Source organism: Oncorhynchus kisutch, linkage group LG19, assembly GCF_002021735.2.
Source record: "Oncorhynchus kisutch isolate 150728-3 linkage group LG19, Okis_V2, whole genome shotgun sequence".
NCBI classification, from domain to species: Eukaryota; Metazoa; Chordata; class Actinopteri; order Salmoniformes; family Salmonidae; genus Oncorhynchus; species Oncorhynchus kisutch.
The window spans coordinates 14,584,771-14,597,543 of record NC_034192.2 but is presented as its reverse complement, the minus strand read 5'-3'; the positions used below and the strand labels follow the sequence as shown (position 1 = coordinate 14,597,543).

Sequence of the window (12,773 nt, the reverse complement as noted above, 5' to 3'; positions counted from 1 at the left end):
GCTGAGGTAGCTCGCTCGTGTGTGTGTGTGTGTGTGCGTGCGTGCGTGTGTGTTTGAGGGAGAGAGAAGGAGAGCTCCTGCAAGTAGCAGATGTGCGTTGAGAGAGAGAGCGGTGTGAGAGAGAGTTGCCTGGCAAGCGTGCAGACGAGGCCCGAGGGGAGACCCGGCTCGGATCCTGTGAGGAGTCAGACACTCTACATGTACGCGTGTAAAGGTCCCCCCCCCACTCACACACACACACAAACACACGCTGCGCTCACTCACTCACACACTCACTTACCCTCTCACTCACTAGCCAAAAGCAACGGGAAAAAAACCCACAAAGAAAGAGTTTTTGAAGGTCACTCTCAGATCAGACACCGAGCCGTAATAATTGTAATGTCTTTCAAAGGCAATAAAAAGGAGAATGAAATGATAAGTAGTGTTTTCAAGTAATTGTGATATATTTCATCAGCGGTCGGCAGGCCGGGTGTATGATGGTCTAATTATTTCCTGCGTGTCAGGAGAGAGAAGGCGCTGTGTCTAGGCTATAAATTTCCATTTTGGGCACTTTTTTTACTCCCTCTCTCTGCCTGAGAAGGCAGGCAGCAGCCCCCCTTTCTCCCTCTCTCTCTCTCTTTCTGATCTCTCCCATTGGGCCTGTCCGAGAGGGGCTGCCTGTTGGTAATTGCCCAGTGACAACTGGAAATGATAGAATAATTGTCAGGAAGGCCGTTTTTTAATGGGCGACGGGGGTGATTTAAGTATGCATGAACAGGGCTTCGAGAGAGGCAGGGAAGAGCAGTGGCGGCGTTGTCTTGTTTATGATGCGAGCCTCTATAAACACAGTTGGAGTGATGAGAAACGATAGAAGCCCCTCTCCCCCTGTGACACCCCAGTCTGCTCCTCACCACTGCAAACAACACCAACAGCTTTCCTTCTCTGGCCACCAGACACTGTCTCTGACACTACTCCTCACCTCCAGGTAATAAAACCAAGCAACTCCAACTTCATCCATCCTGCTCTCCGCGCACCTCTCTCTCTGCTCCCTGTACCGCTCACCTCTCTCTGTATTAATGGCTATGTTTTCAACGGCAGGGAGGCGGGCTGGCTGCTGTACTTTGGCTTGGATTGTGTTCTGTGTGTGTGTCTGTGTGCTGTGTGTGTGTCTGTGGGCTGTGTGTGTGTCTGTGGGCTGTGCATTCATGTGCTGGTGGTTAATTGCTCTTGATGAATGAATGGTTTGGCTTGTGATTAGTGTTTGTCTGTGGATGTGAACATGCTGGCTTTTTTTTGTTGGAGCTCTTAGCTGTCTTAGTATTGTGTTGGCTTCTTTATTTGATGTGTGCATTTTAGACTGCTGTTTAGGATGTTGTGTTGATGTGGAGTTTACTGTGTTACTAATGGGCAAATTATTGATCATTAAAATCAAGAGGTGAATGTAATGTTTTTTCGGATGAGATTTTACTGGTGGTGATGAAATGAAAAGGGGTCACCCTCCTCCGTGGTTCTTTATAAGTTAATAAAGATCAAATATAAATGAGTTGCAGATATTTGTTTTACTAGGGTAAGTCTTTTCTTTTGAGTTATTTAGCTAGATAAAAAAAAAAATGTAAGTAAGGACTCGTTTATATCTTAAGGACCCAAACTTTATAGGGCATGTCTCAGCATATCCATGTAGAGCAAATCCCTTAAGAAAGAAGGGAGAGGGAGGGTCACAAAAATGATAAGCTGGCGAAATACTAATTATCTTTATCAAAGGCGGGTGAATAATTTGTTTACTTAAATATTCATGACATGGAGTAAAGCATGGTATTGGGCTGTTGTGAGCATATTATTAACATTTCATAGGTCTTTGTGCTGGAATGCGGATAGGCTTCCTCTTCATAATTTAATACCCAGATGCATAATGAGCTATGTGATTAGTTCACGTGGAGAATTGGCCCAACTCCATTTTGAAGGCAGATAATTTACATTGTTCTCCAGAGTCCTGAATATAATAGGTTATTTAGTGCAATAAAATTAAATGCTACACATTTTATATTTCAGCTTACAAATCCCCCTGGCGATATTCTGTTTTGGAGCTTTTTTCCTGCCTCCTTTTTCTTTCTTTCTTTCTTTCTCTATCTCTCTCTCTCTCTTTGTGTCTCTCAGAAACAATGCATTTTGAAATTGTTTAAGTAAAACACATGTTTACCTACATGTTTTATTTAGAATGCACCGTGGCCAATTAGCACTGTTCATTAGCAGAACTGGGTATTTGTTTTGAAAGTTTAACCAATCACTTTGTTACGCTAATTGTGATGTAATTTAATTTGAGTCCCGTAATGATGATGCCGCTATTATCCACATAAATGATGCAGTTAAGCAGCGCCACGCTCATTTGCATGTGCTTGAAGGGGAGAGCTGAAACGAGGAGGCTCCGGTATCACCTTGCTGTAATTTTCCACCTCTGTTCACTCCCGCCCTTTGGGTCGTCCCGGGCTGTCGTTGGCTATTGATGATCAGCGCTTTTATCCGTTTTTTATTTTTTATTACTAATGACAAAAGAGGGTGCCAACTGATTCCTAGAATTGTAGGACGTGTAAATTAAATGGGAAAAAAACGATTATTCATCAATGGACGTATCAAACATTAAGTGAAGTCTCGGTAGAAACGATTTATTTTTATTTTTATTTTTTTATTTTTTTTGGGGGGGGGGGGGGCAGATGGAGGGAGGGGGTGGGAAGTACCTCCTTGAATTTACATTTGCACATCAAAGTGGATCCTTTGTTGGGCGAGAGCTTAATTTTGTATCTGTTGATTCCATAATCTATGGTTTAGACATTATGCAGATGGAACGATAGTGATTAGCTGGCTGTGTTTAAAATGGAAAGTAGCTGTAGCTGGTACTGTGGTGGGGTGGGTAGCTATGGCGGGGTGCCTTTTTTAAATCAATTCCTAAAATCCAGAGCGGGGCAGGAGTGATATCCGTTTGGAGACCTCACGCTGGCTGTTTGGTGTGTGACTAAGCCACTGTTAAAGACTCCCCTTTATCTGGTTTTGTCCAGGGTTAGACTGGTCATTTCTTCTGAAAAGATGATTTTTCTCCTGACCAATCTCCCCCGTTATGGACCTAATTGGTTACATAAATCTTGTCTCGGTATGAATGAGAAATGTTGTGGTCTTGTCAAGTGTAATCTTCACCCTTATTTACCAATTCATTAAGATCTATCGATGCAGGACTGGTGAGGGGGAATGACAACATAAATCAGGCCGGGGACATAATGACCCTAATCAGCCAGAAATAACTGGAAACGTCACAATGAGCTATGTCTCTGTATCGCTCTGGCTGGATCCCTCTCTCCTCGCTGCAGCTCTGCCCGCTGTCCCTCCGTCCACTTTGCCGTCATTCGCTCCTCTGTTCCCCCCCTCACCTTCCCTCAGAAGAAGCCGCAGGCACCTCTCTTGTTGCTTGCGTCAGTCAGGAAGTCCATCTCATCTCACAGCTTGTTTTTATCTCGGGCCCCAGCAACAAAAGTAGACCATGTCAACGGCAGATAATCACATCAAACAATGCAATGAGAGATGAAATATGCGTCTGAGGAGTTGGGTAAATAGTCCCTGGTAGATAGATGAACGTACAGGTTTCCAGCCACCGGTGAAAGTTCTTTCTTCCCTGCTTCACAACGCTGCTGCGTCCTCTCTGTAGATATGATTGGAGCAGACAATGGGGCCTTCTCTTTTATAGGTCAATTACTCGTCATTAGGTGGGCTAAGTTAATTAATGGGAATTTCCCAAAATGCAAACGAGGGCCTAGCTTGATGAGCTTTCGTCACTGTCTGCTTGTGGTCGCCCACTTTGGTGCCACCTCCTCCTCCTCCTCCTCCTCGCAGAAGGAGGTGCTTGATGGGTAAAATGTAAATGATATGGGAAGAGCTTAAGAGGAGAACGTACTCACTAACCACACATAAGGACTTAGATTCTCTTCCTCCCTGCTCTGCTACTGTGTATTACAGACCCAGAGGCAGATAGAGAGAGAAGACACTCTCCATACACAGACAGGTGTAAATCTCTATTGACCTCCGGAAAATCTCAGATATAATTAAAGACCAAGTTGAATATTTATTTACATTTAAAAAAAACACTTTTTATTTATTATCATTGATTTATATTTATTTTCATATTTAAGGTTATTTCTAACCATTTGGATAATTAACTAGAATCGTTAGCCATTGTTTTGTATATTTAAGCACACTGTCTTAATGGAGAATGAAACTGTAGAGTAAGACACTGTGTAATATGAATTATTTAAATGTACTTTAGGACATTTAGTACAGTGCAGACATCCTTGGTTACGTTGGCAGAATACACACACACACACACACACACACACACACACACACACACACACACACACGCTCCCAGACACTTACACACACTTGCATACTCTCCCCCTCTTTCTGTCTCGTCTTCTTAATGTAAACAGAACAGAATTAAGTTCTGAACAATCTCGCCACAGAATGACTGGGAACGACTATTTCTTGTCAGCTAAAATGATGAATTGAAATATGACTGAGGTTTTCTGAGCGTGGTCTCATTGTGCTGCCGATAATGACGTGTGATACCGTTTCAGGGAATCATGTTAATCCTAAAAAAGATAAGTCTATTATTCATTCATATTCATCCCTTTTTCATTTTTCCAACCCCTGGTTTTGTAAATATGATTTCTTCCCCTAAAGCAATCTCATCTTCTCGTTCCGTTGTGAGTCACTTTGAAATTCCTTTATCTGAAAGAGAAACCCTTACCATTACACACAGGTTTTTAGAAATAGTCATTAATGCTCTTTATGGTGTCCCTTCAGTGCCAAAAAAGGAAGCTTTTGTTTTCGGAAGTGGCAAGGTCTGCTCTGGCTTGGCTATACTTCATCTCCAATAGTGTAGCTGTGTTGAACAGAACTTTACCAGTGGCTGTTCTCTCCCTGATCGTGTCTCACTCCTTAGGGCTCCGGGAGAGGTAGCAATAAACCACAGTGACTTCCTTGGGCTGCGAGGAGCGAGAGCTTCGCTTGCGAATTACACCTCAAGTACAAACAAGCATCTATGTCATATTTAAGGGTTTATGTAAGCAACGAGCTGAGTGGTAAACGTTCGAATGAAATAAAACTTGTTTTATTTCTTTTTTTTTGATTGTTATTTCAACTCAGGGTTGGAGTTTATCATGTTGTAAGTACCAGCTCAGAGCCAGTGATATCTGGCATTTTGATTTATTAAGCAATCTTAAGTGTTAAATATTTGAGCATAGCCAGGGCCTGGCACTTCTTTATTTGGAATGTGTTGTAACTTATGGCAATGATGAATTAATTTCACTGGAGCACAGCATTTGTGATTATTTTAAGTGGTATCCATATCTTGACTTGATCTGAACTGAAGGAGCCAACAGACGGTGAAATGTAATTTTTGTATTATTTTTCCAGTGAATGTAAGAATTCCAACTACCTGAACTGTGAACTGATAATGAATAGACTTCTTGGATCACAGAGTTAGTGGTCACGTTTGGTTTCTGAAATAGTCATCAGGCTTCTTTAGGCTGGAGTTTCATATACAGTATCATGCAGGCACAAGGAGAATGGATCCGTGTTCCTGACTGCAGAAAGACACTGCAGAGTGGAATCCTGAACACTCAGGCTATTTGAATCCTGGGCAAATCTCAAATGACACCCTTTTCCCTATAGTGCACTACAAAGTCCACTACGAAGCAGTGCACTATATAGGGAACATGCACTATATAGCTGAACATGCAGCATATGTGACACCCTGCCACCGCAGTTCAATTTTGGGGCAGATAGAGACCTTTATGTGTCAAATAGGGGACAGTAAAACACAGTACATCTAGATAGATGGCCAGTGTTGTGTGTTTAGTACATGATGAAGAGGGAGACATGTTAGTTAATGAGGAAACATTAGGGGCTGTTAGAGAAAGGTGTGTGTGTGTGTGTGTGTGTGTGTGTGTGTGCGTGCGTGCGTGCGTGCATGCGTGCGTGCGTGCGTGCGTGTGTGCGTGCATGCGCGTGAATTGTCTCTGTCCTCCCACATCAGTAGTCTCACTACAAATTCACAATCTCAGCCCTGAATGCGTTGTCAGGATTCTGTCTGGGATTCTTCACCTGATGGAAAAGACAGATTTGCACGGCGTAAGATTCATGAGCAAACATTTACTCAGCCGGAGAGGAATAGCAAAGCAAGGTACCGTTACAGTGGGAATTAGACACAAAGAGAAGTTACTTTAAACATTCGCAAATAATGTGTCTCTCGCACTGCATCTGAAATGATTCTCATTCTATCAGACCCCGTAATAGGGACGTTGAAGTCATCCGGGATCTTTGACCTTAGACAGATAAAATTCAGTTTTCTCTCACTACCTCCCCTTAAACACTTTGTATGACTATTATTTTCCCTCCCTAGCTGTACACCTATAGTATTACCAGTGAATTACGTTGGCAATAACAGTCTGTGTCTGTGTAACTGATTCATATAATATGTGGTCTGGCACTCCTCATTGGAAGATTATGGCTTGAGAAAATGGCGTCAAATAGCTGGTGTGTTAAAATGCAGGGATGTCAAACACACCGACGAGGCAGACATTGCTGAGCCTTATTCACTCACTCATGCACTGTTCAACTCCTCCATAGCCCATGGACTCTGGATAGCACTAGTCCAGTAAATATTGTTACTAAGGGTGGAGGGCTGGATGCTTCCGGCCCAGTTGTTTCTAGGACAATCTGATCCCAGGGCGTACTGGTTGGTACCCGCGAGGGGTGAAGAACATGGGGGAAGACCTGCGATGGACATACACACATGTATGCCCAATGCACGCACACGACACACACACACCAATACACACTTACCCTCTGGTGCCATGCGTTGTCACTATCCATCTTTCTCAATGTGTACAGTGAGCCCTGACACTCTGCCAGTCACCCAGTCACCGCTATAGTCAGATCCTCTCTCTGTGGTCTGCAGCCAGGGTGGATCTAATTGACATTCTAATTGGCAGATTTGATTGCTGCCTTTAGATGGCTAATTAATTTGTCTCACCGCTGTCATTAAGGTTAAAGCACCATCTGATCTCTCGGAATATGATTAGCATATATCTGCATTATCATTATCATCGGTTAGACACATGCACAGATTTTTGTTGAGGGAGAAACTATACCGTTGTCATGATTAAGATGGATATTGTATTCATATTTTGCACTTCCTTGATTTAAATGACAATATGATTCTCCCCTGTTTCTCGTTTAAGCAACATTTGATAGGTGAGAGAGGTTTCTTTCTCTTAACAAAATTTCTCATTACAAATCTGTATTTTTTTTTAAATGTACTAATAATTTTCAAGTAAATTACATGTAGTAAATTGTACCTGTCTTGTGGGTTAATAAACATCTAATTGGTTTCATTTAAAAATCCCCAATTTTAAGTTGAGTTAGGTAACGCTTCTCATTGTATTAAATGTCATTAAAATATCCTTATTTTTCCCTCATATATCTTCAAGTTTTCCTCGCATCCATCGCCCTTCCCCCAAAAAATCTCCATTAGAATGTTCATAAAACCCTAGTAAAGGCAATCAGGCGGTGTTTCTCTGAATATTTTAAACATTGGGCATGTAAAATGTATGCCTAATTTGAATACTTATTAGTCGCCTGATCTCGGCTGCTGCTTTGTGTTTCTTGGGCTGAGATTCATCACTGGTTTGGGTGTCACACATTATACCAATCTTACCCTCTCACTATGTCCTTCTCTCTCTCTCTCTCTCTCTCTCTCTCTCTCTCTCTCTCTCTCTCTCTCTCTTTCTCTTTCTCTCTTTCTCTCTCTCTCTCAATTCAATTCAAGTAGCTTTATTGGCATGGGAAACATGTTAACATTGCCAAAGCAAGTGAAGTAGATAATATACAAACGTGAAATAAACAATAAAAATTAACAGTAAACATTACACTCACAGAAGTTCCAAAAGAATAAAGATGTCATATAATGTATATATACAGTGTTGTAACGATGTACAAATATGCTGTTTCAAATCTCTCTCTCTTTTTCTCTCTCTTTCTCTCTTTCTTTCTCTCTCTCTGTCTCCATCTCTTTCTCTCTCTCTTTATTTATCATGCTCTCTTCTTCTCCCCCCCCCCCCTCTCAGGCTCTCTCCTTTTCTGTCTCTCGCTGTCCCCCCCCCCTCCTCCTTCTCTCCCTCCCTCTGTCTCTCTCTCACCACTAATGTAGCTCTGCCCTGTTTTAACAGGGAGTGTTTGTTCATAAGCACGTCTTGTTCACTGCTTATTTACTGTGGCCGGAGCAGCTGTCACCCTGCTCTGTGTAACTCCTGCTCCTGTTTGTTCTGCCTGTATCCTGTTTATCCTGCACCCTGGACATCCTTTAAAGACTGTCTACTGTTAGCTGGCTTTGTGGCTGGGTCTGCCCCTCATCACACAGTTACACAGCCTGGCCCAGTCATTCTAATGGCATTTACTGATGTGAAAATGCGGTTATGTTAGAAGCAGAATCTGTTTTGTTACCCGAACTGTGAATTGATAACAAATTGGTGTCAGAGTTGGTGGTCAGGTTTGGTGTCTGAAATAGTTATCAGGCTCTTGAAGACTAGAGTGATGCTGTTTCATATACAGTGAGCTCCAAAGGTATTGGGACAGTGACACATTATGTTTTCTTTGGCTCTGTACTCCAGTACTTTGGATTTGAAATGATACAGTGACACACAAATATCATACCCCCAAGACATGCTCATCTCTCATCATTATTCATGATTCATTCAGGACTATCTGTAATCATGGTAGCATCCACATGAATGTAGAAGTGTTTAGAAACATATTCTATTCTTATTAACAATAAAAGTGACTCCAAAATGACACAACACATGATTGACCATTAATTTCAATTTGGGCACAAAATAATCTGAAACACAACCAAAACAAACAACAAATGCATCCCACATGCTTGATGTATTCAAGGAATATGGGACTACTTTAATACACATATAAGTGCATTTGCTTTTGCTTCCCTAAAATTGGGGGACTATGTACAAAAAGTGCTGTAATTTCTAAACAGTTCACCCGATATGGATGAAAATACCCTCAAATTAAATCTGACAGTCTGCACTTTAACCTCATAGTCATTGTACATTTCAAATCCAAAGTGCTGGGAGTACAGAGCCAAAACAGCAACAAAATTCACTGTCCCAATTCTTTTGGAGCTCATTGTATCATACATGGAGATGGGATCTGTGTTTTGACTCAAGAAAGAGAGTGGCATACAGTCTATGGGCAAATGACACCCCACCATGCCACCTCAGTAGTCAGTTTGGGGGCATTTGAACCTGTCTGTGTCCCGTTATTGACAGGATAACAGAGGAAATCTGTATCCCCACCAGATAGAGATGACCGGTGTTGTGTGTTTGCTGCATGATGATGAGGGAGACATGTTAGTTAATGAGGAAACATTAGGTGCTGTTAGAGTATCCCTACTAAGGTCAATGTGTAGTGTGTGTGTGTGTGTGTGTGTGTGTGTGTGTGTGTGTGTGTGTGTGTGTGTGTGTGTGTGTGTGTGTGTGTGTGTGTGTGTGTGTGTGTGTGTGTGTGTGTGTGTGCACTGTGCATGAGCACGTGCGTTTCTGCACGGGCATGCATGTATATATGTGAGTGAGTGAGTGAGTGAGTGGGTGGGTGAGTGAGTGTGTTTAGCATTTCATTACCAGCATTATCTCTCAGTTCAAAATCAGTCATGCTACAGGATGCTTTGAATCAAAACTTAGTATTAGTTGCTCAGCCTATGCATGTGACACAATTGGTGTATTTAATTTAAGAAGGGAGGAGGGCTGTACTGTACCACCACAGATATAAGAAAGGCTATTATTTGAATATGAATAACCATATATAACGATTTGAAATATCATTATTGCATACAGACTATATTAATGGTATAGACATGATATTTTATTGAAGGGAAACTGAAATATGAATCCCCAAAAATTATACATTTGAATTATTAGGTACTACCTTAATGAATATGCTAATTATGGAGAGGCTGTCCATTAGAGAAGCCCCATCAGAGTGGTATTAGAGATGCAGAACACACCTCGAACAGTGTGTTGTGTTGGGTCCGTCACTGTGATTCAACTTATTTGATTTATTGTGAGGATTTCCACTGATCCTGGGCAGGACTCCTCATTGCTCCAACCAAGGTACAGAGCATTTATGCAGGGAAAATGATGTATATATATATTTTTTATGGATTACAGGAGAGGAGGCATAAATTATGCATAATTTATGCTGTTTTTAGCACAATCATTAGTGATATTCGCGAAATTTTTTTTGCTTCTTTTCTCTCCTTCGTCTCAGCTTTTCATATCTAATAGATGCCAGTGAAATGAGTTCAATATCTTACATTTATTTGCCCACGGACCAGTTTAATTGTGTCCCGTGGAGAACAGCAGTATATGTTTTAAATGGCACCAAAATAAATGAATATTTGAGGTTTGATTAAAAAAGAAAGAGAAGAAACATTGAGCCAATATGTGACATATGAGCTTTTTCCTCTATGGAAGCCTCGGAGGCACATTTTATTTAGACACAGCTAAGGGAGAAGAAGCCTATTATATCATTTATCACCGGGTGATACCATGTGATTTGGACCTCCCCTCCCACCTCCTCCTCCCCTCCCACCTCCTCCTCCCCTCCCACCTCCTCTACCACATTTTAATTTTGCATGATTAGCTGTGCGTCATTAGGCAACTTTGTTCATGCGGGACTCGCACTAAAATCCTGACAGAATCAAGACGGGGAATAGTTTAGGAGGGTCTGTGTGTGCCTAGACAGGGTGAGGGTATATCAAGGAGTGAGTGATCATGTAAAAAATAAGTGTACGTGTGTGGGCATGTGTGTGTCTGACTATATATGTTTTACGTCCGTTAGGAAAAGTATTTCTGTATTATAAAAATATATATATATACAATCATAAATGTGTCCTATACACACATATTCCCAACATGGGCGTAGTGCAGCAGAGGCCCTATTTGTGCCCAAATTCTAGTTATTAAAACACTTACCACGTTTAGACTCGACCCTCCTTTACAAAGAGACCGAGAAGATGTGCATCTCTTTGTATTGCTTCATTTACACAATGAATGCATAATTCCTCCTGCGTCACCCCCCTCCCCCTCTTAAATGCTTTCATTTGCAGAGGTAATAATGGAAGCTTTTTTTTTAAAAGGGGGGGGGGGAGAGGGGAAAAAATGAAAAGAGAAGAAAAAAGGGTTGTAACAAGAGCCTTAACTGGTGCCTCTTAATCACTTCTAGGTTTTAAGTCATGATGCAGGAGTCGGCCACAGAGACAATAAGCAACAGTTCAATGAGTCAAAATGGAATGAGCAGCCTGTGCAGCCAATTAGATGCTGGCAGTAGAGATGGAAGATCAAGCGGTGACACGAGCAGCGAAGTAAGCACAGTCGGGCTGCTGCATCTCCAACAACAGCAGGTAAGTTGTGTTTCTCCTGCACGTCACCATGCTCTTAACTGCTAGCACAGGGCTCGTACTGATAGGGCAGGCACTCTTTTCTGGAGATGACCCTGCTTCGTTTAGTATAGAAATAAGGTTGTGTTTTTATATTTGATGGATGATTTATTTTTTTGGCGTTTTTTAAATTGTTTTTATTGATAGTTGTTTATTGTGTGGTTGGGCATTTATGTGTTTGATTTTGACATGTTGCTGTTGAGGACTACTCGTCTAAGAGGTTGTGTAGTTGTTGCTGGTGTTTTAGTGTGTTTTTATTGATATTTGTGTGTGTGTGTGTGCTGTGTTGAGAGCACACTTCGGCTGAGGCCATGTGAGCGCGCGTGTGTGTGTGAGAGAGGGAGCGACGTACAAAGCCGGCTGGCGCTGCCGTTTGTGTGTGTGCGCCCTGTGTGTGGGTTTGAGAGCCGTGGCTCAGCTGTAACCACCAGAGGGCCTCCTAACTCGGTCCTATAGCCGTCCACTCTACTCTGCCACAGCCCCGGGAGGCAAACCTTTGACTGGGACACACTTCTGCATGCTCTCTGTTCTGACTGCTGTCTCTCATCTTGGCCTGTGGAATTAACAAAGAATTCATACATTTCTTTTTTTGTGTGTGTGTAAATGTTTAGTGTGTTTTTATAAAAAAAAATATTTTAATGGTGTTGATTTTATTGATTTCCATGGGATATTTAAATGTGACTGGGGCTGTTGTGTGGGAGCTGTGAGAGTCAGGCGCTGTTGGGGAGAGGAGTCAAGTGCTCGTGTCTTTTCATGGAGAATGATGGCTTTGACAGTTTGCCAAAAGAGCAGCGGTAGAGGTCGGGCTGTGCTTTGGGGGCCGCTTGCCGCGGGTTTGGAACAATGCGTGTTCTGTGTATGGAACCCTGCGAGTGTGTGTTTGTGTGTGTTGTCTACTTGTAACTGTGCTTTGGGGGCCGCTTGCCGCGGGTTTGGAACAATGCGTGTTCTGTGTATGGAACCCTGCGAGTGTGTGTTTGTGTGTGTTGTCTACTTGTAACTGTGCTTTGGGGGCCGCTTGCCGCGGGTTTGGAACAATGCGTGTTCTGTGTATGGAACCCTGCGAGTGTGTGTTTGTGTGTGTTGTCTACTTGTAACTGTGTTTTTTTTTTTTTTGAGGATGTTTCTATATTTTTACGTGTAAGTTTGCGTCTGTCTGCGTCCATGTTAGTGTGTGTGTACACACATGCTGGTAGAGGCAGCTGAAGCCCTGTGGTTAAGTCGTGCCGTGTATGTGTGT

At 42.3% G+C, this 12,773-nt stretch overlaps 1 protein-coding gene across 13 annotated transcripts in view; it reads left to right on the top strand.

Annotated features, from left to right (window-relative positions):
- LOC109864633 (forkhead box protein P2) overlaps window positions 1-12,773 on the top strand; it is a 114,587-nt gene that overhangs the window by 36,814 nt on the left and 65,000 nt on the right. For 10 of the 13 annotated variants that reach the window (XM_031797934.1, XM_031797947.1, XM_031797942.1 and 7 more), the window contains one exon: window positions 11,320-11,497. The exons of 1 other annotated variant lie outside the window; for it this stretch is intronic. In XM_031797934.1, the coding sequence (XP_031653794.1) occupies window positions 11,330-11,497 (168 nt within the window). In that variant the 5' untranslated portion in view covers window positions 11,320-11,329. Of the gene's footprint in view, window positions 1-11,319; window positions 11,498-12,773 lie in introns of those variants that run through there. 2 more of the 13 variants (XM_031797945.1, XM_031797944.1) reach the window with 1 other exon arrangement.